The 912-nt window shown below is 62.2% G+C and overlaps 1 protein-coding gene across 1 annotated transcript in view; it reads left to right on the top strand.

The window, feature by feature from the left end:
* Window positions 1–912, top strand: part of MST1R (macrophage stimulating 1 receptor (c-met-related tyrosine kinase)) — a 30,881-nt gene that overhangs the window by 9,832 nt on the left and 20,137 nt on the right. The window contains 2 exon segments of the mRNA XM_009996962.1: window positions 172–329; window positions 763–856. Of these exon segments, the coding sequence (XP_009995264.1) occupies window positions 172–329; window positions 763–856 (252 nt within the window).

Here is a 912-nt window from a genome sequence, read left to right as displayed (position 1 = left end):
TAGCTGGCAGGTGATGGTCAAAAGCTCTGAGTGTCCCCTGACTGAGCAGCCCAGGTATGGCCCTGTCCTGCCCCCACTGGGCACAGTGGAGTCCCTGGCATGGGGATGGCACAGGGACCCCCCTGTGGTCCCACTGTCCCCTTCAGCTATGGTCACCATGTCCCCAGGCAGGGTGACGGGGTGATTAGGTGCATGGCTCCAGCTGCCAGTGGCCTGGGCACAGCCCAGGTGTCCCTGTGGATCGATGGGGAGGAGTTCCCTGCTCCCCTGCCCTTCCAGTACCGTCCCAATCCTTCTGTATCTGCCATCATCCCCAGCTGCTGCTATGAGTGAGTGTGTGGGCTCCCTTCCCCAGGGGGGACAGCTCTGGCCTACCCCTTCCCCTGTTTGGGCGGGATGATGTGCTGGGAACTGCGTGCTTCCCAGGGACCACAGGCACCCTGGGGACCACAGGCACTCCAGGGAACATCTTAATCCTGTGGGCTGCATCTACCTGGGGAGACCAATGTGCACCCCAGAGACCATGGCAACCACAGGCATGCCAAGGAACATGAATCCCAGGGGCCACATGCTCCTTGGGGACTGCATGCACCCTAAGGACCATGTACACCCTGGGGACCGTGTACTTTGGGGACCACATGCACCCCAGAAACCATGTGCACCCCATGGCCCGTGCCAACCATGGATGCCACATGCACTCTGGGGACTGCATGCACCCTGGGGACCATGTACACCGTGGGGCCTGACCCCTGCCCACCACAGGGGCTCAGTGCTCACTGTCATTGGTACCCATCTGGACTCCGTGTATCATGCCAAGATCCGCTTTGAGGCCAGTGGCGTGAGGACCGAAGCCATGGTAAGTGCCAGGGCAGGAGCCCATCACCCCCTGTCCCTGCCCTGCCCGCGCCGATC

The sequence above is a fragment of the Chaetura pelagica genome, unplaced genomic scaffold (assembly GCF_000747805.2).
Source record: "Chaetura pelagica isolate M959 unplaced genomic scaffold, ChaPel_1.0 scaffold24, whole genome shotgun sequence".
NCBI lineage: Eukaryota > Metazoa > Chordata > Aves > Apodiformes > Apodidae > Chaetura > Chaetura pelagica.
Note: the sequence above shows the minus strand (reverse complement) of the source record. Positions and strands in the feature narration are given on the sequence as shown.